Source organism: Macaca mulatta, chromosome 4 (assembly GCF_049350105.2).
Source record: "Macaca mulatta isolate MMU2019108-1 chromosome 4, T2T-MMU8v2.0, whole genome shotgun sequence".
Lineage (NCBI taxonomy): Eukaryota > Metazoa > Chordata > Mammalia > Primates > Cercopithecidae > Macaca > Macaca mulatta.
In genome coordinates, this window is record NC_133409.1 from 43,376,690 (window position 1) to 43,402,631 (window position 25,942).

General features: G+C 42.1%; 1 protein-coding gene across 2 annotated transcripts in view; it reads left to right on the forward strand.

Annotated features, from left to right (window-relative positions):
• ARFGEF3 (ARFGEF family member 3) overlaps positions 1 to 25,942 on the forward strand; it is a 182,374-nt gene that overhangs the window by 131,153 nt on the left and 25,279 nt on the right. For both annotated transcript variants that reach the window (XM_001095348.5, XM_077999463.1), the window contains 8 exons: positions 1,161 to 1,481; positions 3,355 to 3,488; positions 6,356 to 6,501; positions 8,150 to 8,329; positions 16,581 to 16,725; positions 18,059 to 18,181; positions 20,719 to 20,822; positions 23,103 to 23,247. In XM_001095348.5, the coding sequence (XP_001095348.3) occupies positions 1,161 to 1,481; positions 3,355 to 3,488; positions 6,356 to 6,501; positions 8,150 to 8,329; positions 16,581 to 16,725; positions 18,059 to 18,181; positions 20,719 to 20,822; positions 23,103 to 23,247 (1,298 nt within the window). The remainder of the gene's footprint in view (positions 1 to 1,160; positions 1,482 to 3,354; positions 3,489 to 6,355; positions 6,502 to 8,149; positions 8,330 to 16,580; positions 16,726 to 18,058; positions 18,182 to 20,718; positions 20,823 to 23,102; positions 23,248 to 25,942) is intronic.

Genomic DNA, 25,942 nt, shown 5'->3' on the forward strand with positions numbered 1-25,942 from the left:
GCTCCAGAGTCCAGGTCCTCTTACAACTAAGACTGAAAGCACGTCTCCCCAAGCGCTGCATCAGGGCAGACCCAGTACCGTGGAAGGAGCACTGCCCATGGAACAGGACGGGGGCTGGCCACACTGTGCCTTCTCCTTCTCTGCATCACACACCTCACACTCACTCCAAACCCAGGTCTAGGCAGAGCAGGCATGGGGCAAGAGTGGCCAGGGTGATGGCCGATGGCCCAGGGCACCAGCCAGAGATGGGTTCAGTTTCACGTCTTCAAAGCAAATATAGCCATGAGTGTTTGTTGAGCAAAATGGTTCTATTATGAAGGCTGCTAACCTGCTGTTCTTTATTGCTCTAACAAGAAAAAAAAAAAAAAGGAAAAAAGAAAAAGGCTATCCTGGTACACAAGCAGCGGGTAAGGGATTGAAAAATTCCCTGATTCTAGAACATCAGAGTGGATTATCCACGATGCTCTTTACCGGTAAACGGACTTACTCTGAGATGAGGGACCCTGCGAACCATCCTTGTCCCAGGTTCTGTTGGGAACAAACCATTTAGAAGTTGGCAGTTGTAGCACATGTGGTGACTCTTCTCTGTGTTTGCCATGATTCGGTGACTGCCCTTCCACCCGGCCGCCACCCACTGCACCCAGACTTGAGTTATGTGGCGCCATCAGGACCAGGCAGGAGGTGGCTGGGCAGAACTCACTGTGGCTGGATGGCCTGTCCGTCATAGCTCTGGCCATTCTGGAATCCCATCGTAAGGAAATGCTTCCCAACTCCTAATCAGAGCACTATATAGAGGGAAAGAGGGTGCCTGGGGAAAAGTGGCTCAAACAGCAGGAGGGCAGATAAGCCAATAAGCTGGACTAGGCAGGGGGATTGGATGAACGGGGCCTCATTACCCGTCCTTCTCCCAGCCTGGGGTGGAAGAACCCAAATAATCCTTTACTCATTTCAAGGCTGTCTGGTCTAACTCAAATACTACTACTAATAATGCTGTGTGACATGAGAACACAGGAGGGAAGGACTGACTGTGCTCACAGGAAAGAGGAAAGCTGGGGAACTGGCAGAGCTGGCTGCATTTCCTTTGTCTGGCACTGTGGGGTTGATGGAGCTGCCGGGATGAGCTGCAGAGTCTAACAGCTGCTTGTCTGTGCTCTTTCTAGGGTGTGTGAGTACGTGGGCACCCTGGAGCACAACCACTTCAGCGATGGCGCCTTGCAGCCCCCTCTGACCATCAGCCAGCCCCAGAAGGCCACTGGGAGCGCTGGCCTCCTTGGGGACCCCGAGTGTGAGGGCTCGCCCACGGAGCAGAGCCAGGAGCAGGGGCGCTCCCTGAGCACGGCCCCCGTCGTCCAGCCCCTGTCCATCCAGGACCTCGTCCGGGAAGGCAGCCGGGGCCGGGCCTCGGACTTCCGCGGCGGGAGCCTCATGAGCGGGAGCAGCGCCGCCAAGGTGGTGCTCACCCTCTCCACGCAGGCCGACAGGTGCGGGGCGCCAGCCTCCCACGGGCCGGGAGCCTGCTCACCAGGCGACACCCACGTCCATCTGGTCTCAGTCATGCCAGGGACGACCCATGTGTTAGCCAATCCCTTAAATTTCCTCCATCTTTTTCAAGCTTTGTTCTCTCTACCATTACATCCATACTCGGAATGAAACGTTTTCTACTAACACTGGAGGGTCTGAGGCAGGCCACCTGGGGTCAAAGCACTGCACTTACTCTGGGATCTCAGGCAATCTCACCTCCCTGGGCCCTGCCTGGCCTTCTCCATTGGTAAAATAGGGTCATTTTTTAAAAGTAATTCTGTCACCGGGTAGTTGTGAGGGTAAGTTAATTAGTAACTTGATGCAGCTGGAGTGGAGCTTGGCAAATGGTAAAAATCCACTATTTTTATGATTATGGCTGTTTTCAAAAATCCCACATGCATGTGTTACTTATTGATGCCCAACGACCATGGGAAGGTGAGGAGCGAAAATCTTCCTGATGTAGAAAGTGCTTTTGGTCACCAGTCACACACAGCCCCACCTCACTTACCTCTTCAGCATTTGGTCACTGTGTCCCAAACCCCCTGCACGGGCACAGGGAGGACCGTCAGGAAGGGGATGGGAGTGGGAGGAGCACTCCCTGGGCCGGGACTTAGATTGACCTGAGTTCCTGTCCTAGCTTTGCACTCCCCAGCTGCCGGGTCATGTCTGTAGACATAGCTGCACTGAGACTCAGTTTCTCCATCTACTATCCCACTACCATAATTGCTTTGTCCTGCTTATCCAAGTTGACTGTGAAAATGTTTTAGAATCTGGAAAGCAATAGACAAATGTCAGGTGGAATATAATATTCATCACTATTTTCTTACTAGGAATGAGGGAGGAGAAATGGTCAATGGGACCCAGAAGCCAAATGGTATCAAAATAGCAAGAAAAATATGTTTGTTTTGATAATTTATAAACGTTTGATCCACTAATTCCCATCTTAACTTGCATGTCTCATTTTTCTCCTTCAAAAAGGACTCATGATTCCATTTCTATTAGCGACCCTCTCCCTGAAGCAGCACTGATTGCCCTGTGGTGTCGTGAGGCTTGGAAGGCAGATACCAGGGTGACCCAAGAGCCATGGAAGGCTCACCTGGCACGTTCCTCATTGTGGCCTCATAAAACAGATATTTAATCTTTACCATTCTTCATTCCAGTGACCTTCAAATCCTCCCCTAAATTCTGCTACTGTGCTCCCCACCTTCCTAAATCTTTCTGCTGGCAAGGTCTGTGCCCAGCTGAGCAGAAAAGATAAAGAACTTGCAAGACCCATAATATTAGGGAACATTCTTTCTTCCAAATAGATACTTGAGTTCCCATCACATCCAGGCGTTTGGGTGTGTATGAGGCCAGTCCCTGCCCTGAGGGGGGCTTACAGGATCCACTCTTAGCTGTTTTTGTATCCCTTCCAGCATTATGCTCATAAATTATAGACAGACAAAACGTATTCATCAATTTACGGGGGGTTTTTGACATCGTTTATGAAATTGAAGCTAATTCTGAAGATTCCATTCCCAATTACTCAGTTTCTGGGAACAACGCCTTGCCATCTTTCAGCTTCTTGCCAAGCATTTTATGAGAGCCTGCCATGGCTGAGCTAGACCATGAGGGCACAAAGATATTTTTAAATATATTCTTTGTGCCTTTGAATTAAAATGTCACAGAGCAGACTTGTACACAGTTAAAATAGATATAATAATACCATACATGTGTCTACAGTGTTTACACACATTTCCACTGATCACATCAACAAAATTGCCATAATCATTCTGCCAATAAGACCTTGCTGAACTGTTTCCAAAGAGCACATCTCTTTCTGTTTGCATCCAGGCTCTTTGAAGATGCTACGGATAAGTTGAACCTCATGGCCCTGGGAGGCTTTCTTTACCAGCTGAAGAAAGCATCGCAGTCTCAGCTTTTTCATTCCGTCACGGATACAGTTGATTACTCTCTGGCAATGCCAGGTAATTGTTTCCCGGAAGAAACCATATACCAGGAGGTTAGCAGGAAACAGCCCAGGCCTCTGTCACCAGCAGCGTGCCTGAAGATTTGACTCCACATTCCCTTTGCTTACACTCACACAAGCTACGCCCAAGTATAGATTCGTCTCTGGATTTTGAGGCACCCTGTGTGAGAGGTGGTGTAACTCTTTGTGAATGGAAACGCTGCTACCACATCTATAAGAATTCCCACTGGAGCTGGACCAGGTTGTTCTGCTAAGTTTTGTGCTTGTGGTAGAAATTGTGTGGCTCCTTAGGGTGCAGATAGCTTCCTTCACATGAAGGTGGAACTTTTCTGCATATCAAAAACCACACCACACACCTCTGTCCAGCCAACTGGACAGAGGTGATTTGTGATATGCAGAAACAACCACTGATCCCAAAAGGGGTGGTGAAAAAGGAAACTGCATACCACTCTTGCAAAACTGATCTCAGAGGCATATCCCATTAATGATGGGTCAGTGTCCGCGTCATCTCCTGTGAGGCCAGGTGAATAAATGAGGCCCTCTTGAAGGCCAGTGTTGTGGAAGACAAAGTAGAGTTGTACTGAATTGTCCAAGGGGCCCAGAGGGTTGGCAGGTTGCTCACAGATGGAATTGTTCAGCCACAGCACCAGTGGTTGTCCTGAAACAGTGAGCACCTTGTCCCGAATGAGTTCAGGCAGAGACAGGGAGCCATGTGCTGGGGACGCACCGTAGTGACATGTTGGACGGCACAACCTCTGAGGTCCCTTCCATCCTTAGGAATCTAAAGTTCTAAAAGCAGTATATTTGATTTTTTCATCCTTGCTGCAGATTTGGATTTGAGAGCCACAGTTGTTGCCCCACTCGTTTTTAATAGACTTTAAAACCTGAGCAATATAAAGCCAACCTCCCAGGCCCATCAGACTTTCAGAGAATCTCTGAGCCCAGGGGTAACCTTCAAAGTCTTTCTCATTGGAGAAAACAGTAGACTCTGAGCTTACAAAGCACACAGTGAGCAGGGGCCAGGAAGAGGCGGTAAATCTAGGAAGAGGGAAACTTGCTTCGGAATCAATCAGGTAGGAATATAAAATGCGGCCTCCAACACTTACCAGCCACAGCATCTGAGGCAAGTCATATCACCTTTCAGACATTCAATTTTCTACTCTGTAAAATAGCAATAATTATATTTTCTTCTTAAAAGAAAATATAGGCTGTGTGCGGCAGCTCACACCTGTAATCCCAGCACTTTGGGAGGCCGAGGCGGGCAGATCACCTGAGTCCAGGAGTTCGAGACCACCCTGACCGATACGGTGAAACCCTGTCTCTACCAAAAATACAAAAAAATTAGCTGGGTGTCATGACACGTGCCTGTAGCCCCAGCTACTCAAGAGGCTGAGACAGGAGAATTGCTTGAACCCGGGAGGCAGAGGTTGCAGTGAGCCGAGATTGCACCACTGCATTCCAACCCGGGCAATAGAGTGAGACTCCATCAAAAAAAAAAAAAGAAAGGAAATATAATTGCTTTAAAACACAGTGTCTGATGCAGGGTAAATATCCATGATGATTATTACAGGTTGAGTATCCCAAAAATCCAAAATGCTCAAAATTCAAAACTTTTTAAGTACTGGCATAAGGCCACAAGTGGAAAGTTCCACACCTGACCTCATGTGATGGGCCACGCTCAAAATGCAGGCACACAACACACAGTTTATTGAGGGTCCCCAAGGGATACAAAAATTGCCTTCAGGCTGTGTGTAAGGTATATATGAAACAAATGAATTTTGTGTTTAGACCTGGGTCCCATCCCCAGTAGGAAGTAGAGGAGAGGCAACAGAACATGAGCAAGAAGGGAGCGGGGAAGATGAAGGTGACAGTGGCAAAGAAGTAGCCCGAGATCAGGGTAGACAAGGATGGTACTGAAACAAGACAGAGCAGGCCAGACAGCATGTTACTGAGCAGCAGAGGGACCAGGTCTGCTTGGCAAAGGCTGCAGAGGTTTATTTAGGATTGTCAAAGCAGATGATGAAATGAAAGGTGACAGGAACAAGAGTAATAATAATAGCTAATAATGTTGTTCAGTTAGTATGTGCTGGGCCCATGCTGAGCACTTTATGTGTATTATCACGTTTAATCTTTAAAGCAATTTTAGGAGTGGGCAGTATTATCCCCAGGTTTACAGATGAGATCATTAAAGAGGAAAATCTTTTCTTTATTATTTTTATTTTTTGGAGACGGAGTCTTGCTCTGCCACCCAGGCTGGAGTGCAGTGGCGCGATCTCGGCTCACTGCAAGCTCCACCTCCCGGGTTCACCCCATTCTCCTGCCTCAGCCTCCCAAGTAGCTGGGACTACAGGTGCCCGCCACCACACCCAGCGAATTTTTTATATTTTTAGTAGAGACGGGGTTTCACTGTGTTAGCCAGGATGGTCTTGATCTCCTGACCTCGTGATACACCCGCTTCGGCCTCCCAAAGTGCTGGGATTACAGACGTGAGCCACCGTGCCCAGCCTAAAGAGGAAAATCTTTGGCCAAATATAACACAACTACTAAATGGTGCCAGGATTTGAACTCAGTCGGACTTCTCGGCCCTCCTACCGAACCGCTACCTCATTCCCTCTAATCAATTCCTGATCACACCTGTCACATCTCAGCTACCAGGGCTACAGTGCTGAGTGAGAGGGCGATGCAGGCCTTGCTCAGTGAACCACCACATCCTTCTTGAATCCAGGGCTCCCTCCTCCCTTGGTTAGCCAATATCGAATTACCCTGCTGGTCCTACCTAGATTTTCAACCTCTCTCTTTGCTTGAATAGGTCAGACTGTGTCTGAGTTTGGGCTTTCTGGCATTTATGTTCTTGCCTTCCTGTAGGAGAGGTTAAATCTACTCAAGACCGAAAAAGCGCCCTCCACCTGTTCCGCCTGGGGGATGCCATGCTGAGGATTGTGCGGAGCAAAGCACGGCCCCTGCTGCACGTGATGCGCTGCTGGAGCCTAGTGGCCCCACACCTGGTGGAGGTGAGCACTGGAAAGGTGGGAAGAGCCTGGAACTGCTAAGTCAATGACCAGCAGAGCCAGCACGGGGGCCTGTAGTCATGTATGGGGACAAAGCACTGTGGCCACTGGGCAGTGGGAACTTGCCCATCACCTGGTCACAAACATCACTGTTTTCTAGTTATACTTCATGGCATCTAAAGAATCACCCCAAAGGGCAGTACTACCCTAGTCTCACTCTGACCCTCTTTCTTTGCAATTGTACAACTCAGCTAGTTTTTCATTTTTTTGATCTGGTATCAACCTGAGCCTGGAACAGAAAGACTGTGGATGGTTCCTAATAGCTTTATTTGTATACATAAATATAACAATGTCTTTGGTTCCTACCAGTCCCTGTTTTCTAATAGCTAAATATACTCAGGACGGTGTCCTTTCAGTCAGGGAACACTATGTCTTAGTTTTCTTAACAAAATTAATACTAAGACCCTTTCACTCTCCAAAGGAAAGCAGTTCATGTGATCAGTTTTATGGCAGCTCTACATCTAAGCATCTCAGTACATGAGGACTGGCCACTTCCAAATTGACAGGGAAAACTGTTGCCCTGTTTTGCAGTGATAGCTATTCTTAATAGCCCTTTTGCTCTTACCTGGTAGAGATAAATCATAAAACACTTCTTGGAACTTATTAACCTGAGAACATTCTAGTAAGCAAAATGGGTAGAAAATAGCAATGTAGACATGGGGGAAAAGTCTGTCGGTTATCTTTTACTCTACAATAAGGCCTCCCCAACATCTAGTGGCTTAAAACAACCACCGTTTATTTAGCTCATGATTCCATGAGTCAGATATTTGAGGTAGGCTTCTCTGGGTAGTTCTGGGGTTGGCCAGGCGTGGCGGATCTCACTGGCTTTAATTGTGTATCTATGGTCAGCTGGTGCAAAGTCTGGGGCCATATGGTTCACGATGGCCTTAACAGGGATGGCTAGACAAATAGGTCTCTCTTTTCATGGTCTCTCATGTAGACTAGCCTCCAGCAGACCAGCCCCAGCTTGTTCACATGGCATTCTTAGGGTTCCAAAGAGCAACAACAGGGCTAACCTCAAATCACAGGTACTTTTTAATTCTGTTCTTACATGATGTTTGCTTGTGTTCCACTGGCCAAAGCAACTCACACGTCCAAGCCCAGGGCCAGTACGGGAAAGGACTACTCAAGAGCATGGATACCAGGAGGTTTGTAAACCAATTAGAGCTACTGTGGCAATTTGTCCCTCACCTCACTGAGGAACAGATGACTCATCTTATCTTCCTACGTGTGGGGCACAGCTAAGATGAAACCATAAGCCATTCCTAGTCTGGGTTCTGGTGTCTTTATAGTGAGCATGTTCTGTACCGTTTAAGAAAACTGTCATGTTACAGAAAAATAAATTACCAGAAACTTTTCTTTTTCTAGAAACATTAACATGAAATTGAAGTTGTGCCTGATAAGCTCGTTAAATTGTTTAAAATGCAATTTAGTGTGCAGTTTGCTTAGACTTATCCCTTAGAGTGTTTTGATTTTAACAGAATTGCTGTTTCTCCCTCCTTGTAATGAGGTGGGGTAGGAAGGCCTTCAGAAACCACATTCTCACTGTCTGCTGTCCTGATGGTATGCCACTCTCTGATGAATTTTGCAGGCTGCTTGCCATAAGGAAAGACATGTGTCTCAGAAGGCTGTTTCCTTCATCCATGACATACTGACAGAGGTCCTCACTGACTGGAATGAGCCACCTCATTTTCACTTCAATGAAGCACTCTTCCGACCTTTCGAGCGCATTATGCAGCTGGAGTTGTGTGATGAGGACGTCCAAGACCAGGTCAGTGTGACATAGTCATCAGCGTCATAGCTGGCTCTTACTGAGTGCAGTGGCAGGCACGGTTCTATGCGCTTTGCACTCTTACTCTTTCCAATAATCCTATGTGGAATCTGTAACAGAGAAATTAAGCAGGGCCGGGCGTGGTGGCTCACACCTGTAATCCCAGCACTTCGGGAGGCCGAGGCAGACAGATTATGAGGTCAGGAGTTCAAGGCCAGCCTGACCAACATGGTGAAACCTCATCTCTACTAAAAATACAAAAATTAGCCGAGTGTGGTGGCACATGCCTGTAATCCCAGCTACTCAGGAGGCTGAGGCAGGAGAATCACTTGAACGCGGGAGGCGGAGGTTGCAGTGAGCCCAAATCACGCCACTGCACTCCAGCCTGAGTGACAGAGCAAGACTCCGTCAGGAAAAAAAAAAAAAAAACAGGTAATTTGACTAAGGATACATAATCAGTGATTGGTGGAGCTGCGATTTGAACCTAGGCAATCTGCTGGCCTATCTCTTTACACCTGGCCTATATTCCTAACTGCTGCCATACTGTCCACTGAAGGCAAGGTAAAGAAACTAACTGGAGACTTCGTATTTCACATGATGGTGGGCTAGAAATACAGGATCTCTCTCTCTCTGAAATCCACCAAAAATATTGAATAGAGGTTTAAACATTTCTTTCAAATACCTTGACACACTGACAAGAAAGTAAGGAGGCCCCAAAACTGAGTGCCAATGGGAAGCCAGAGAGGTAAGCAGAGCCCTTAGGCTGGTTTTACCATGAGGGAATTTGCTATTAAGTGGAGCAGAAGTTCTGGTCATCCCAGACGAGAGTGCACAAAAACAGAAAACAAATCTCAACGCAAACTTTGCAAAGCTGATGTTCATTCAGGCCAAGGTTGAATTAAAACAAACTTGATGTTCACTCAGGCCAAGGTTGAATTAAAACAAACTTCCTGAGGATACTATCAGCTTGTTTCTAACACTGGCTCTTAATGGAAAGTTTTTTAAAAAGAGCGCTCCAGGATTTATTATTACAACTTAACCCTTTTATGTGATCTGTATATGAAATTGCACCACCTCAGGGTCTAAGAAACTATACAGGCACCATACAGAAGCAACAAAATTCCCCCTAGAGCAACTCATGCCAATTCAGGCCACAAAATAATCCCACAAACAAAGTTTCAAGGTATGTGAGCTCTCGGTATTTTAAAAAAATTCACAAAACACACAAGAAAACAAGGCAATGGAGAGAACTGATAAAACAACCAATGGTACAACTAGACCTGTAAAGAATTGGATTGAAATATTGGTATCTTCCATGCAAAATATTAAATCAAAATGCCTAGTAAGTTTAAGGAAATAAAGGAATGAAAATACAAGTTAACACCTAAAGACTAGATTGTTAACATTTAAGGTAAGTTAATACCTATAGTTAGCTCCTAGATAGTTAACACCTACAAGTTAACACCTAAAGGTTAGATCATTAACATCTAAGATAAGTTAACCTAGATGGGTTAACACCTAAGACTTTATACCCATAAGAGTGAACTAGGTGATTCGGATCAACTTTCCCACAGGGAACAACTAAAAAAAGCTGGATAAAATAAAATTTAATCACTCAAAGACACTGACATACTATAGGGCAGTGAAGAACTACAGGGCCAAGATGGGGGAGAAAAAGAATACCCAGAGTAGTCTTCCCGGTATTTGAGGCTGTTTTTCCTAAAATGGAATCTACTATTTTTAAAAAAGGAAGATATTTGGTTGGTGCAAAAGTAATTGTGGTTTTTGCCATCACAGCAAAAACCACAATTACTTTTGCACCAGTATAATAAAAGATGGAGAAGCTCAGCAAAGTTGCAGTCTGGGACCTCCCAAGTCTGGTAACTTCCTGGCATCTTGAGTCAGGATCTTGAAGTGAAAGGGACATCTTAGAAAGAGATGTCCCTTTAAATAGATTAGTCATAAGAGAAAATAAACCCAACTTCAAATAATCCCACTCCCTGACATGAGATTAAGGTAATCTGAGATTTCTAGTGCCTTTCTGACAGAAGGCACCATTAATAATAAGCTTCAAATTATTTCTTGATTTGCAGGTGCAATGTTTGCATTCAATAAAAAATAACCAGGCTCATTAGGAAATAACATGTCGTTGAAAACAAAAGTTTAAAAAACGAACAATAAACACACACAGGAACCCAGACATCAGAGTTATCAGAGACGTATTTTAAAATAACAATGCTTAAATGTGTTTAGGAAGATTAAGGACAGGAGCAGCTTTGGCTATGGTGACTTGAAGAAGTTAGGTTAACCTTCCCCACAAAAATCAAGCATAAAACAGGACAGGACAGAATTGTCCAAAGCAACCATCTGAGGGGTCTGGAAACTGACCAAAAGCAGACAACAAATTGAGTAGCATTTATTCTTAAAAACAGTGTTTGCTAGAACTTTGGTGAAGAATAGTGGGAGTCTGACTTTCCTGCCAAAGACTGAAGCAATCACCTTTACTCCCAAGCTCTATTGGCAAGAAGAGTAGTTTGACCCATGTGAGGCTGACTGAGAAAATCATCAGCTTTTCTACAATCAGGGACAGACTTGGTATGGAGAAGAGTGGGGAGAAGATCATTGACTTGTCAATTAAAAGTGATGAATTCATGGAGAAATGAACGGGGGAATCCAACCTTGCTGGCCTAAGGTTTGCAGTCAGTAGTGTACTAGCAAGAAATCTAAGATCCTGGATATCAGAGATTCATAGGATAGAGGGACCAAATAGTCTGTTCACACATCCCTGGGGCATGTACAGGGGAGACTGTAAAGATTTCATCAAAAAGTAAAAGAAAAAGGAGATAAAAACTTTGAATATTCTGACCAACCTTCTCACACAGATTGATTGCCAGAGGGTAGGAACCTTAAAGACTCAAGGTGTTTGAGCACAGTTTCCACCCACATGATCAGTTAACTACTCAGCTATGCAGACATGGGGGTGAACACTAGGGAGTCAGGATAAAAAATAAAAATGAAGAACAAAAACTGAGCAGACACATGAGCGCCATGGGAAGAGACAGATTCTGCAGACTAAGTGCAAGCACCTTAGTCTGGTGGGGGGAAACCCTCAAAAATAAATTAGCATCCAGCATTGCTACAATATATTTTCTAAAATGTCTAATTCTCAAAAATATGAGTGATGCAAAGAAACAGGAAAGAGTGAAACATACTCAGAGGGAAAAATAGTGAATAGAAACTGACTTAGAGTGAGCCCAGATATATTTGGGAGCCAGAGCCTTCAAAGTACCTTTTAAATATGTTTGAAAAAATTAAGGGAAAATACGACAATGACTCAAAAATAGGGATTCTAAATATAGAAATGGGAACTATAAAAATGCAAATTTTAGAGTTGAAAAGGGCAATAACTGAAATGAAAAATTAGCTATATGGGCTTACTAGAAAGATTTGAGATGGCAGAAGAAAGCATCAGTGAACATGGAAATAGATTAATATAAATTATCTATTGTGAAGATCAGACAAAACTAAGTTTGAACAAAAATAAACAAAGCCTCAGAGATTTGTAGAACAATGTCAAGCATACCAACATACCTGTAATGAGAGTCCCAGGTGGAGAGGAGAAAGACAAACAGATGAGAAAATATATTTAAAGAAATAGTGGAACCCCAATTAGGATCAACACAAAGATATCTACAATAGACACATTATAGTCAAAATGCTCGATGACAATGACAAAACCTTAAAAGCAGCAAGAGAAAGACTATATTACTACCGAGGAACTAATGCTAGGATTAATGCTCGGATTAACTAATGCTGACTTCTTCAGAAAGAATGAAGGCTAGAAGACAATGTAATGACATATTTAAAGTGCTGAAAGAAAAACTCAATGAAAGAGAAATTACTCTTCAAAAATGAAGATGATGTAAAAACATTCTCAGATAAACAAAAATTGAGAGAATATCTTGCCAGTAGACCTGTTCTACAAGAAATACTAAATTCCTTTAAGCTGAAAGAAGTAACACAAACTGGTAAATCTATTGCATAAGAAGAAATGGTACATATGTGGGAAAATATAAAATAGTATGTACATTTTTCTCTTTCTCCTAATTTATTTCAAAAACCTAACGTTTAACACAATAACTCTAACACTGTATTGTTGGATTTATTAAACATGAAGATGTAATATAAATAACATTAGCAGAAAGGAAGGATGGGAAATGGAGCTATGTAGAAGCAAAGTTGCTGTATTTTGCCAGAATTTGCTCAGTATTAACTTGAGGTACAAATGTGATCAATTGAAGATTCATATTATAATCCCTAGGGCAGCAACCAAGAGAGTAACACAAAAAGATGAAAAAATAAACATGAATGAAAGTGATCACAAAAAAATGTATTTAACATAAAAGAAGGTAGTAAAAGAGGAACAGAGGAACAAAAAGGACGTGATATGTAAATACACAGAAAACAAATAGCAAATGACAGATGTAAAAAGAACCATGTCAATAATGGCATTAAATATGCACTAATGAAAGGATGGTCAGCATCATTAGTCATTAGGAAAATATAAATCAAAACCACATGAGATAATATTTCACACCTACTAGGATAAAAAAGATAGATAATAGCGGCCGGGCACGGTGGCTCACTCCTGTAATCCCAGCACTTTGGGAGGCTGAGGCGGGCATATCACGAGGTCAAGAGATCGAGACCATCCTGGCTAACACAGTGAAACCCTGTCTCTACTAAAAATACAAAAATTAGCTGGGTGTGGTGGCGCACACTTTAGTCCCAGCTACTCGCGAAGCTGAGGTGGGAGAATCACTTGAACCCGGGAGGCGGAGGTTGCAGTGAGCCAAGATCGTGCAACTGCACGCCAGCCTAGGCGACAGAGTGAGACTCGGTCTCAAAAGAGAGATAATAGCAAGTGTTGGTGAGGGAGGAGGTGGAGACCTTGGAACCTTCATGCCCTGCTGGTGAGAGGGTAAAATGTGTGGCTGCTTTGCAGTCTGGCAGTTCCTCAAGAGGTATGTACCCAAGAGAAATGAAAACATCCATACAAATCCTGCACACAAATGTTCATAGTAACATTATTCATAATAGCCAAAAAGTTAGAAACAACTCAAATTCCAACAGCTGATGAATAGATACATTAAATTAGGTTATGTCCACACAACAAAATCTTATTCAGCGATAAAAATGAAGTACTGATATATGTACAACATGGATGAATCTTGAAAACATTACATTAAATGAGAAAAGCCAGTCACCAAAGACCATATGTTATATGACTGCATTTATATGAAATGTCAGAATAGGAAAATCTATAGTGACAAAAAGTACATTAGTGGTGTGGGGTGGGGTGGTGGAGTAGGCAATTACTGCAAATGGGTACTGAGGTTTTTGAGGGGGTAAGTAAAATTGTTTTTAAATTAGATTGTGGTGATGTTTGCACATTAAAGGTCTGTTAACCTCATAAACTTGTCATTAGTCTTTGAAGAAAAAATATGTAAAAGAAAAATGTATGTATACATAATGTAAGAATTTGTGTCTAAAGCAGGGTTTAAAATTCTTTGGAAAAGTTTGACAAGGTATGTCATGTGAATTCAGATTCATCTTAAAGAATTATGCTTAGATAGGAAAAAGGAAACTTATTTTGGTCTCAAGTAGAAAAAATACATTGCTTTGAGTTTTATGTACATTTAGACTTTTAAAATGTTAGAACTGATTCTTACTAAAAGTGATTTGTAAAATTACACCCTTGGTTTGATCACCGGTGATTACAGTGTTATTCTCATACCTTTGTGTATTGAACTATTTCCAGAACCAAGTTTATGTAGATCCTGAACAGTAATATGAGAATGTGATTGGTATTTGTCACCTTTATTTTAAAACTAGCATCTGAACACTTCAAAGCTGTCAATGTGGATTGGTTAGACCAATAACCTCTGCTTGATCCTTACAATTAAATTTTGTAACTAATGGTATTGTTCTTTCAAACAAGTGACATGTTTTCCATGACTGTTATGGGGAGGGGGGAAATAATTTAATCAGTTCTTGTTTAACAAATTGAATAAAGCAAAGGTTCATACATTTAAAAAAAAAAAAACCTCCCCACAGTACCCCAAGCCCGTTGGTTTCACTGGTGAATCTACAAACTAAGGATGAAATAATAGCAACCCTACTCAAGCTCTACCAGAAAATAAAGCAGGAAGGAATACCTCCAAACCCATTTTATGAGTTCTCATTTCTGTGATACCAAAGCCACAAGAAGGAAAACTATAGACCAATATTCTTTATGAAATTAGACAAAAAATTCCTTTAAAAATTATTGGCCAGGCACAGTGGCTCACACCTGTAATCCCTGCATTTTGGGAGGCCACAGCAGAAGGTTTGCTTGAGTCTAGGAGTTTGAGACCATGCTGGGCAACATAGTGAGACCCCCATCTCTACAAAAAAAAAAAAAAAATACATATAGCTGGGTATGGTGATGCATTCCTGTAGTCCCAGCTGCTCAGGAGGCTGAGGTGGGAAGATTCCTTGAACCCAGTAAGTTGAGACTGCAGTGAGCCATGATCACATGCCACTACATTCTAGCCTGGGCAACAGAGTGAGACCTTGTCTCAAAAAGAAAAAAAAAAAAAAAAGGCAAAATAAATGCTGTAATATATAAAGAAAGAAGATTAAACATTGTGGCATATGGAATTCATCCCAGCAATGTCAGATTGGTTTAACAGCTCACAGTCAATTAGTAGAATAAAAGATTAAAACCACACGATCATCTTGATATAGACAAAACATTTAACAAAATTCATCACCCATTTTTGACAAAACCTTTTAAGAAAAGAGGAATTAGAGGTATTTCCTCCATGAGATAAGGGGCATCTTTGAGAATCCCACATCTAACATCAACTTAATGATGAAAGACTGAGTGTTTTTCTCTTGTAATCAGTAATAAGACAAGGATTTCTGTCTTCTCTATTTCTGCTCAACTTTAACTTTTACTCATTGTATAAAGAAATTAAAGACATCAAGGTTTGAAACGAAAAGTAAAGCTGTTTTAGTTCACAGACAACATGCGGTTATATATAGAACATTATATGGGATTTACAAAAAAATTCTAGTCGAGCAAGGTCACTGCATACAAGATCAACATACTAAAATCGATTGAATTTATATATATATGAGAAATAAATTATCCAAAGATAAGTAAGAACAATTCCATTCAAAACAACATCAAATATGATAAAATGTTTATGAATAAATTTAGCAAAAGAAGCTCAAGACCTGTACACAAAAGCTACAAAACATTGCTGAGAGAAATTAAAGATTCAAATAAATATGAGATATACCATATTCATGGATTGAAAGACTCAATATTTTTAAAACAGCAAATTTCCCCAAATTGATGTATAGATTCAGTGAAATTCTGATTAAAATCCCAGTAGACCTTTTTGAAGACATTGTCAAAGTAATTCTCAAATCTATATGAAACTGCAAAGAATATAATAGAGAAAACAAACTTGAAAAAGAAGACAAATTTTGAAAATTTACACTACCTGATTTCAAAATTTCAGTAATCAACACAGTGTGGTATTGGTTTGAAGACAGACCTATAGTTCTGAAGAGTAAAGAAATAAATTCTCATGTTTATAATCAATTGATTTTTGACGAAGATACCATTGCAATTCAATCATGGGAGGGGATATTTTCAGCAAATTGTGCTTGAATGTATGTGATAAAAATAAACTTACACCTTTACTTCTCACCATATTTTAAAAAGTTCAAAATGGGTCATGATGTGATCCATTAAAAGAAAAATGGATGAATTGGACTTCACCAAAATTAAGAACTTTTAATTTTCAAAAGACACCATTAAAAAACAAAACTTTTAAAAAGCCCAAAGTTGTGGAAAAATATTTGCAAATTGTATCTTGGGAATATATAAGGAACTCTAAATACAAACAAACAAAAAAGAAAATAAGAAGACATGAACCCAATTTTTTAAAACAACAAAATATTTGACTAATAAGATGTGAAAAGTTGCTTAGTAGCATTAGTCATTAGTGAAATGCAAATTAATACAATAAGGCAGATTATTCAGAATATTTTTGAGTGAGTTTGTCTATTCTGGTTTTTCCTTTTCACTAAAATTAACTCCAAAATAGGGGACAGAGAACTATATCACCCTTCCCAGAAATTCTGCTCCTTTTAAGGAGAGGACTTTAAGTGCCCCTTGCTTTGCATCTGCCAGGTTGTGACATCCATTGGTGAGCTGGTTGAAGTGTGTTCCACGCAGATCCAGTCCGGATGGAGACCCTTGTTCAGCGCTCTGGAAACAGTGCACGGCGGGAACAAGTCGGAGGTGAAGGAGTACCTGGTTGGTGACTACTCCATGGGTAAGAATGTTTGGATGATTCTTGCTATTCAGCATTAACTCTCTGTGCCAAGTTTCATGCTATGAAAAAAAAAAAACAGTTGAACAATAGGGAAGACAGATTGTCAGCCATGTTTTATCAGCAGGAAAGAATGTGGTGTAGCAGGAACATGAGTTCTGAGTTCTGCCAGCAGGCTGAGAGCCCTGAGCATTGTCAGGCCCTGTTCTTGCTGACAATTGGGCAATAAGGCTGAGAGATTTCTGTTGTTTCACTTATGCATTGCTGTGTTGAGTTCATTTCTAAAGCCAAAAAGAAAAATGTTATCCATTTGCTGGTAAGAAGCAGAAAAGTATCATAACACAGAGTAACCAGAATTAGGGAGATTCAGTCTGCTGGAAATGGATGGGTACCCACAAAGCATGCCCAGGGCCCAGGAGTGTTGTCTCAGAGGTTCCCAAAACCACCCCTAAACTCAGAAACCCACGAGAAGGATTCATGGGACCCAGCATATTATGTTGAGATTTATTATACAGTTCATGACTAAGTTTTAGCAATGTAGGAAGGACACAGCAGATTATGAAAAGGAATGACACAGACAGAGTCTGGAGGAATCTACGCACCAGCCTCCCTGTGCTCTCGCCCTCCCAGGAGGGATCACGCACAACACATTCTTCCCCCAGCAGTGAAAGCACAGCAACATGTTTGCAATGTTTCTGCCCGTGGAAGCCCATTAGAGATCTAGCTGGGGACTGACCACTTATGTACCCCTTGCCTAGCACATACCAAAATCCCAGACTCCCAACAGGAAAGCAGGTGTTCAGCATAAACCATATGGTTTGCATGAACAGTCTAGGACGGTGAACTACTCTTATCAGTTAACTGTGGCCTGGGAGTACTCTGAGAGCTGAGTTCCCAGACACCAGCTGAAGGCCAATTTTGCAAGCAAGCTTTCTAAAAGGAGAGTGGTCTCAGGCCTTCTGTGGTCTTTTTCTGCATAGATATAAAGAAACTCAGATATGCCACCAAAGGTCTATCTAAACCTGCCCTGCCATGTCCTGTAGATTATCTACAAATACCTGTGCAGTAGCATTCCAGAGGCCACGTGGTTCCCTGCTCTTTAGACCAGCACATTGCCTCAGCTCGGCACTCATCTCTCTGCTGAGCTGCTCCCCTGCCGGCAGAGCTGAGCACCGCACTGGAGTCAAGCCAATGATCCAATAAAAAACCCAGGCATCTCCCCAGTAGATCTTTCTCAAGATCTGTCTCAGTGGAAGGTGCTGGGAATATGGGCAACCCTGGCAACCCCGAGGGCAGAAACTTACTTTCTTACAATTCTATAATCTTCCTCCCTTAGGAAAAGGCCAAGCTCCAGTGTTTGATGTATTTGAAGCTTTTCTCAATACCGACAACATCCAGGTCTTTGCTAATGCAGCCACAAGCTACATCATGTGCCTTATGAAGTTTGTCAAAGGACTGGGTAAGCAGAACCCTCTTCTCATGCCTTGTAACTGCCGAGGACCCTTTCCAGGGTGGCTCCGTGGCTGGAGAAAGGACCCACTGACTGCCTGGAACAAGCACGCATCCTGGGATACAAGCAGATGGTGATGTTGTGTACTCAAAAGCAAAAACTTACTGTGAAAGCAGCTTGAATTTTGTCCAAGGTTGATACTTTTCATTGTGTTCATGGAATATCTTATAGCATATTTTTAATCTATTTATTATTTTATACTAACTATTGTCAAATAATATCAACCTTATATTTTCCCTTTGTAAAAGGTTCTCAGGCTCCAGGTCTAATCACACTCTATGCAAACTCTGAAAATGTTAAGTTTTTTATAAACCTTTTGGTTTAACTAAGTGTCCCTCCCTTTCATTTCACCCCGGATAAACCTGTGCTATATAAAAATCTGCTATGGCAGGTCATGTTGTATAGTGAGAATCTATTTTGTTAAGGTGTTTCTAAATTAAGTAGAAAATCATCTGGTAGTTTCTGAAATACACGAGGCTTTCAAGAAGGGGGACTTCTATACTTAGAAAATATATTTTATACTTAAAGCCTGGTGTAGGAGGAATTCTTAACTTTCGCTAAAAAGTTGGGAAATCAAACTCAAGCTGCTAATCATATGACACTGAGAATAGGTTTCTGCATAAGGCCAATTATTTAATATAATATTGACTAATCTAAGGTTGGAAATCTTAGAACATTCATACAATTATGGAGGCTGAGAAGTCCCACGATAGACCATCTGCAAGCTGGAAACCAGGAAGCTGATAACATGGCTCGGTTCAAGTTCAAAGGCCCCAGAACGAGGGGCACTGATGGTATAACTCTTAGTCCAAAGCAAGAGGCCTGAGAACCTGTAGTTCTAAGACAGGAGAAGAAGGGTATCCCAGCTCCAGAGACAGAAACACAGAGAATTCTCTTTTGCTCTGCCTTTTGTTCTCCCTGGGCCTTGGCTGATTAGATGGTGTCTGCCTGCATTGGGTGAGGGTGGAGCTCCCTTATTCAGTCTGATTCAAATGCCAACCTCTTCCAGAACCAACCTCACAGACACACCCAGAAATCATGTTCTACCAGTGATCTGGGTCTCCCCTAATCCAGTCAAGTTGACATGTAAAACCATCATACAGAGGACATTGAAAACAGCCTGTTTTCTTCTGTGAATTATAAGGTGGAGTTATTTGTATGGGGCCTGGGGTCAGTGGAAAAAGCAGAGTCCCCTGTATAGTCATGGTATAGTTATTGGCCTGTGTCCTGCCTGGCTCCAGGGAGTGCCATCCACATAGACTTGGATGCTTTCAAATACACTGCAGCCACGGTCTAAACCTTTGGGACGCCTGCTGTAATCATGGGTAGGAAATGAATTTATGGTTAATCCTCACCTGCTTATTTCCACATGAATTTGACCTGGTCTGTTTCTGTATTATAAAATGTGTTCATCTAAGCCAGGAGTTGGCAAGCTATGGCCCACAGTTTTTATAAGTACAGTTGTATTAAAACATAGCCATGTTCATTCATCGATGGCTGCTTCCATACTACCGTGCAGAGTTGAGCGGTTGCAATAAAGACAGCGTGACCTGCAAAGCCTGAAGTAGTTACTCTCTGGCCCTTTGCCAAAAACATTTGCTAACTCTTGATCGAAAACATAAGAAGTGTTTTCTGTTTTTTTAAGGAAAAACATGCCTCTTTCCTTCTGAATTTTAGCTAATGCCTAGTAATTATGTCTGTTTACTCACAGGGGAGGGTTCTAGCTCTTACAATTGTAGACAATTAGAAACAATTACAACACATGAAATGATTTGATTAAATGTATAGAAATAGATTCAAGAAGAAAAATAATAATTCACAATTACCATTCTTATAGAAAACCCCAGATAACCCTCTACAGACATGTTAAATCTCTAGATATGTACAAAAAATAGAAAAATCATGTAAATGCAATTAAGTAGTCTCTGTCCCCAAACCCCAGATGTTTAGACTCTTCCGAGAGACCTCATTTATCATCACCATTTAGTGCCATGCACTGGCAGAGAAAGAAATCCTTTCCCAAATGGAGAGAGGGAAGTGCTTCATTCCAACCCAATCCAGGACTTGTCTCTGGGATTGTCCTCTGTCATCAAAAGTCACTCCATCCAATAGCAGGTCCCAGAAATGTGATTTGCCATGTGCCTGTGTACAAAGGAACACTGTCCAGCTGCTGGAAGTACTGTGGTAGAATAGAGAGGAGATGATGATTGTTTAGTGGAAGGGGGAGTTACTAAACCATATAATCTCAACAAAATGATAGGTAGAGTATGGTCCAAATTGTATTTAACATGTGCACATACAGCCGGGAGAATGGCCGAAAGGATTTTCCTCAGGGCTGTGCAATTTGGAGTCATTCTTCTCCTTTTCTCCCACTCTCTTTTAGTAGATATTTGGTGCACTAGTGCTATGTGAGTAAACAGGTCTCCTGTTAGAAGAGGGCCCGCAAGGGTAACAGTGTTGGTCTCTGTCCCCCATGCCGCCCCTAGGGGAAGTGGACTGTAAAGAGATTGGAGACTGTGCCCCGGCACCTGGAGCCCCGTCCACAGACCTGTGCCTCCCAGCCCTGGATTACCTCAGGCGCTGCTCTCAGGTAGGGGAATGGTCCAGCTGGGCTCTGAGCCTGGAAACCTGCCTTGGAAGATGCTCCCAAAACACACGTGGGGGTCTTTTGCTGAAGCCCAAGAGAGACACTTTGCCAGCTGAGGAGACTGGGGCACAGATGTGGAGTATACGTTTTTGTCCCTCCTTTTTCCGTGAAGCAAAGAAAATAATGAAAACATACTAGAACACGCAATTGGATGCTGAGGTCTCTGAAACTTCTCCCTCACACTCAGAGGCCCAAACTACCAGAATTTTTATATTTGCATGGTTTTAGGGGAAGGGGTCACGAAGTCACAGGAAGTCTTCCTGAGGACACCAAAAAGTGGAGAGCAGGGGTGCAAGTAATAAAGAGGGACATTAATAAAAGAAAGACATGTTCAGTCAAGATCATCTAGGAGAGGTGGGCAGATCACCTGAGGTCAGGAGTTCAAGAACAGCCTGGACAACATGGTGAAATCCCGTCTCTACTAAAAATACAAAAATCAGCCGGGCATGGTGGCATGCGCCTGTAATCCCAGCTACTGGGGAGGCTGAGGCAGGAGAATTGCTTCAACCCAGGAGGTGGAGGTTGCGGTGAACTGAGATCATGCCATTACACTCCGGCCTGGGTGACAGAGCAAGACTCCCTCTCAAAAAAAATTTTTTTAAACGTAGTAAAGAGACAGAATAAAACAGCACTGTCATAGTGAGCAGTGACCATCATTGTGTCCATCCTTCTCTGCCTGACACCATGCCCCCTCCCTGAAGCCATTTCTCTCTAAGCTTCAGTGACACCCCTCTGTCAATACTTTCTCACCTGTCTTCTCCGGTGGTGTCCCTGGGCCTCTTTGGGGATCTATGTACAACCTCTTCCTGGGTGATAGCATTGAGCCCATGGCTTTAGAAGGGACACACAGCCCTGGGTTCTACATCCAGCTGCCTCCCCCAGGCCCCGTATAATATGACCCCTGCCCGGCTCTTTCCACCCTCACATCTTCCCCTCTCCCTCACAATGCTACAGCCACGCTGAGCTTCTGCCCTCCCCCAAATACACCTGCTCACTGCTGCGCAGGGCCACCTCTGCTTCCTCCACTGGGACTCTCCCCGGATTCTAAGTGCCACTCTTTATCTCCCAGATCTCATCTGACATGTCACCTCCTCAGAGTGCAGAGCTAGAGGATCTGCCAATTCCTGCCAAGATTCCCCCTATGTGGTCACTTTTTTTCTTGGCAGAGTCTTGCTCTGTCGCCCAGGCTGGAGTGCAATGGCGCAATCTCAGCTCACTACAACCTCTGCCTCACAGGCACAAGTGATTCTCCTGCCTCAGCCTCCCAAGTAGCTGGGATTACAGCCATGCAACACCACACCCAGCTAATTTTTGTATCTTTAGTAGAGATGGGGTTTCGCCATGTTGTCCAGGCTGGTCTCGAACTCCAGATCAAAAGTGATCCGCCGGCCTCAGCCTCCCAAAGTGCTGGGATTACAGGCGTGAGCCACCATGCCTGGCCTTCACTATTTCTAGTACCACCTGTTTAGTTTTCCCTGTAGCATTTATGTCTAAAATTTAATTACTTGTGAAAGGACTGTAGTTGGTGAGACCCACCAGGACAGGAATTTTGTCTGTTTGCTCATAGCACTGGTTCCTTGAACAATGTGGACATGGCAGGATTCTAATTCATGAAGACATAAGGGTCTTTGGAAGTCTGTCCCAGTAACAGAGAGCTCAGGGGTGCCTGGGCGCTAGTCCCAAGACGGGAATAAAGAGCCCAGGCCACTCTGCTGGCTCTGCTTCTGAGACCTTCCTGTCCCCTGCCGGCCCCAGCCTCCTTCATTTCTCCAACTGCTCTTGCCCCTGTGTTCCCTCAGAGGTTGAGTCAAGGGAAGGAGAAATCTGAGTCTGGTATCTCATTTGTCTGTGGACTGTCTTCTCAGTGATCCCCAAAGAACACTTTTTCCCATAGGCAAAAATTCTTGACATGTTTCATGGTTCCCTCGGTAGGTTTATAAACATCTATAAAACTCATATGTAATTAAAATACTGAATAATTATCCATAGGATCCTTTTTCCCTCTACTTTTTTGTTGCCATTGAATGCTATTTCATCTGCTTCATGGGATAAATGCCTCTTTTTAAGCTACCTTTATAAATCCAAATCACGAACAATCAAATTTTCAATGTCCCGTTTCCCATCTCCCTTTAGTACTAGTGTATAATTTCATTATTCTTTAAAACCCACAATGCAGCTTTTTCCAATATATAATTGCAGGGTTTTTTTTCTTTTTAAATTTAGTTATTGGCCAAAATCTACAAAATGCCCTTGAAGCCAATATTCCTTAGTGGGAGACTTGCCAGCTTGCCTCGAAGGCTTCAGGAACAGTCAGCCAGCAGTGAGGATGGAATTGAATCAGTCCTGTCTGATTTTGATGATGACACCGGTAAGTTAATTGATTGGACTAAACTAGGTTATTTGCCGTGTTCATATTCCCAGAAGCTTAAGTCATAAATGAAGTACCTTAAGCTTCTGGGAATTGTCTTAGTCCATTTTGTGCTTCTGTAAGAGAATACTTGAGAGTAATAAATAACGGATTTATTTCTTACAGTTCTGGGACTGAGAAGCCAAAAGTTGAGGGGCTTGCCTCTGATGAGGGCCCTCTTGCTGTGTCATCCCACAGAGGAAGGGCAAGAGAGCACTCAAGGAGTTCAGGGTGGTGGGGAAAGGAAGGGGGGCCAAACTCATGCTTTGATCAGGAACCCACTCCCAAGATATTAACTCACGTTCATAACAATATTAATCCATTCATGAGGACAGAGCCCTCATGACCTAATCACCTAATTGCCATAATCACTGTTGCATTATGGATAAAGTTTCCAACACATGAATTTTGAGGGACACATTCAAACCATAGCATCCCACTCTGGCCCCCAAAATTCAGGTTCTTCTCACATGCAGAATACACTAATTCCATCCCAATAGTCCCAAAGCCTTAACTTGTTTCAGCAGCACCTCAAGAGTCTCATCTAAATCAGGTACAGTTGAGGCTAAAGACATGATTCATTCCAAAGCAAATTCCTCTCCAGCTGTGGGCCTGTGAAATTAACAAATTGCATGCTTCCAAAATACAATGGTAGGAAGGCATAGGATAGACATTCACATTCTGAAGGGGGAGAAATAGGCAAGACAGGAGTAACATGCCCCAGGTGAGTCCAAAAACACAACAGAGCAGACATTAAATCGTAAGACTCCAGAATAATCTTTTACTGCACTTTCCATGAACATGTGAACTTTGGGGGAAATATTCAAACCATAGCGTAGATCATAAGAATGATCATCTACTTTTGTGGTTATTTTTTGAAATTCTGTCACAATAAGTCTGCTTAAAGTTTCCATGGACTTTCCAAAAATATCACTTTACAATGGATGCCTCTATACCCATCCTTTTAAAATGGATTCCTCTGTCTAAAACTAGTGCAGATTTGCAGATTCCACTTAAGTAGTTTCTCTCAATTCTCTTGACTTTAGCAAATTGGAATGAAGTTCCATTGGTGCCTGGGTATTTAAATTGACTGGTAATTGTCTTTTAATATCTTTTAGAAAACAAATCGTTATATAATTACTTCCTTCAGGACTATTTGGCTAGAGACTGGGGAAATGAAGCCATTACTAAAGAGAGAATCTATTTGTGACTGTTGAAGCTGAAGGTTCATGAAAGGAATGATTTTAAAGAATTTGTTTCAGATTAGGTCCCATGTGATCTCCTGTGAATCAGAGTTCAAACTAGTAACTGTGGATCATTTTCAGATGGATTAACTCATGCTCATGCCTTCTGTCTTCTTTCTCAGAAGACCCTGTCCTGTTCTACATCTAGAATTGGATATCATACCCTCACATGGGTCTAATTTCTGGGTATAGGTTATTTCAAACTCTTTTATAAAAGGACTTTTGAGGGGAAGGTTTTTTGTTTTGTTTTATTTTGGTGTTACAGATTTTATGGGAGTGGCCAAGAGATTTAAGAATTTTTATGGAGATTATAAACAACAAAATCTCACAAGTTCAGATTAGTTGTGAGGAGTAATTATAGGAAAGAATATCTAATATAGAGAACAATTAAAGTATTGGAAGTTGGCTAGATATTGCCTAATAGAGGTTTCAGTTTAATGATTAGATAAGAACAATTTTTAGCATTTAAACCTCAAACCCAGATAACTATAAGCAGAAGCTTATGTTGTTTATCTATAATACATTCTTTAAAACAGTTTTAAATGGTTGTGTCTGTAACGGCGAGCATTCTCTTTCCCATTTGTGCAAATCTTTGATTTTTTTTCTGGGAACCCCATCTTCTAAGGGATACAGTTCAGTCCAGCACTTAAGTTTTCTACATAATCAATGTATCAAGGACTTTAAAGTTATCATTATGTAGACATGGTAAATCAGAACAAACATCAGTAACAGCTTTAAATTCGTTTTATAAAATTAAACAATCCTCAACATTGATACATTCTCAGATATTATTCCTCTGGTTTTCAAAGGCAAATAATTAAATTTTCCCCCTTATGGAAATGTCAAACATATGCAAAACTTGTATATTTTGAATATACAAAATATATACATATACAGATATACATATGTAGAATATACAGAACTAAACAGAATAATATAATGGACTTATCACGCAGCTTCAACTACTATCAGTTTATGGCTAATCTTGGATCATGTATATCTTTACTCTCTCTTCCTCTTTCTCCACATTTTAAGGCAAATCCTCAACATAGCATTTCATCTGTAGATGTTTCAGCATGTGTTCTTTAAAGATAACAAGCATAAGCACGACACCACTATCACACCTCAAAATCAACCATAATTTATAGTACATTAGAGGTACCAGGGACTGGAGTGAGGAAGAAAGGACAGTAACTGTTTAATAGCTCCGGGGTTTCTGTTTGAGATGAAAACGTTTTGGAAACAGTGATAGTTGCACAACATTGTTGTCATGAATGCCACTGAATTACACTCATAGAAATGGCTAAAATGGCTTTTTCTGCTCTACATATTTACCACAATAAAATCATTTTTAAGAAAAGATAGATGAAGGTGATAGAACTGGATGGATATCTTATTTGTTATCGTCGGCT